At 45.1% G+C, this 1,811-nt stretch overlaps 1 protein-coding gene across 1 annotated transcript in view; it reads right to left on the reverse strand.

Moving 5' to 3' along the window:
• Nucleotides 1-1,174: 1,174 nt before the first annotated feature.
• The window catches only part of LOC119332998 (probable flavin-containing monooxygenase 1), a 3,146-nt gene continuing 2,509 nt past the window's right edge, over nt 1,175-1,811 (reverse strand). Inside the window, exon 5 of the mRNA XM_037606048.1 lies at nt 1,175-1,240. Coding sequence (XP_037461945.1) covers nt 1,175-1,240 — 66 coding nt within the window. The remainder of the gene's footprint in view (nt 1,241-1,811) is intronic.

Raw genomic sequence — 1,811 nt, forward strand, 5'->3', positions numbered from 1 at the left:
GTACAAGCTATTCATCCCATTGACCAGAGTATTGGTCAATCAAGTCTTCTACGTTTGACAATAAAGTTTCCCCCCACGGAATGATTACTTTCCGGAACATTGGAGGGTATCCAAGGATCTTTCCAAATAATCATCTTTGAACCAGTCCCAACTCTCCAAACGTATCCCCTCTTAAAGGTTTGGATCCCTGAAACAATACCTTCCCAAGTAAATGCAGAGCCTTTCTTGGGACCCGCATTCAGTATGTTTCCATCAGGACAATATTTTGCACTTAACACACGTGCACACAAAGAATCGGGGCTCTGAATTAGACGCCAACCCTGTTTTGCTAACATAGCAAGATTAAAGCTTTGTACATCGCTAAAACCCATGCCCCCTCTTTTCTTCAGAATACACATTTTTCGCCATGCATACCAAAGCATCTTCTTCTCTTCACTGTCTCCCCACCAAAACTTGACATTTCATCAGTAATTAATTCACAAATTCCTTTTGGCAATTTAAACACTCACATGACATATGAAGGAATTGCTTGAGCTACAGACTTCAACAAAATATCCTTACCTTGCATGGATATAGTACCTTTTGTTTCCATCCTTTCAGGCGTTGACAAACTCTATCAACGAGATGTTGAAAAACTGTGGCAAAATTAGTCATGAACCAAACATGCCCTGGATGGTTGGACCCTTTGCTAGTCATGTGTACTTTTGTTTGTTGCAATAGACTGATTATTGAACTACGGTGCATTACAATAAGAACAATTGAACTGCATGACAATGCTCATTTGCAGCGCCAATTAGCACCTTGATTTGGTCAATGATTTTTGTGGTCTGATTACCGACAAAAGATGCTAGCTCTAACATGTTCAAGTTAGTACTTTAATCAAGTCCAGCCCTAGAAGACTAAGCTTTTTTTTTTTTTGAGTTGCCTAGAAGAAAAACTAAGTTGATGGGAGAGACGGTACGATATGTTTAACACCTGCAGCTTCGTACTGTGCCCTTTCTTCATGATGATGGAGGGGCGACGAAAAATGCGAACAGCGGCCGCGCTGCAGGCAGGCCGCTATCAGGGCCGTCACAGCACCATATGGATCCGTGCTGCCAGTGCGTATCTCATGTATTTGATTTGTTTTTGGCCCGTATTGAAGCAGTCAGGCCCCATGCACATGCAAAAGGACCTAGCCCTCTGACGCCAAGCTGACATGTACGTCGCTGCAGAACTGTACGTCCTTGTTCGTGGGGACCTGTACGCCATGTGCATGCATGCCGTGGAGCAACGTTGGCTGGCGGAACCAGTTTGTCAAGTGCGGACGTGGAGCATTGGCGGCCAGCGAAGACCCAAGTTTGTTCACATTAGCTATCACTTCACTAAGCAAGTTTAATCTGTTTCATGTTAATTCGTCTGTCCGTTTTGACCAGCAAATGCAACACTGTCGTTGTGTTTAAAAACCATCACCACTAACCTGGCACTTCAGTTTTATCTGCTCCACATGCTAGAAAATCGGAACAGCTTAGCCACATGTGCTTTGTGTGACAGAGCAAAAGTCTTCCCTAATCACGCAACTGTGGCATGCTCACGTCTAATGGTCAATTAGCATTAGCGAGTTAACTTTTACGCGAGACACTCGCTCCTGTGCAATGCACAGCGTTGCGCCGCGCAATGTGGTTCACTTTCCACCGTCATGTCATGTCAGAAAGCCCACTGACAAAACCCATGGCCCAAAATCCATGTCCTCACAAGATAGGCACTGGTGGAAAAAGGGCCTTTGGTCGCGGTTCGCAACTGCCATTAGTCGCGGTTGCGCAACCGCGACC

This window comes from Triticum dicoccoides, chromosome 7A, assembly GCF_002162155.2.
Source record: "Triticum dicoccoides isolate Atlit2015 ecotype Zavitan chromosome 7A, WEW_v2.0, whole genome shotgun sequence".
Taxonomy (NCBI): domain Eukaryota; kingdom Viridiplantae; phylum Streptophyta; class Magnoliopsida; order Poales; family Poaceae; genus Triticum; species Triticum dicoccoides.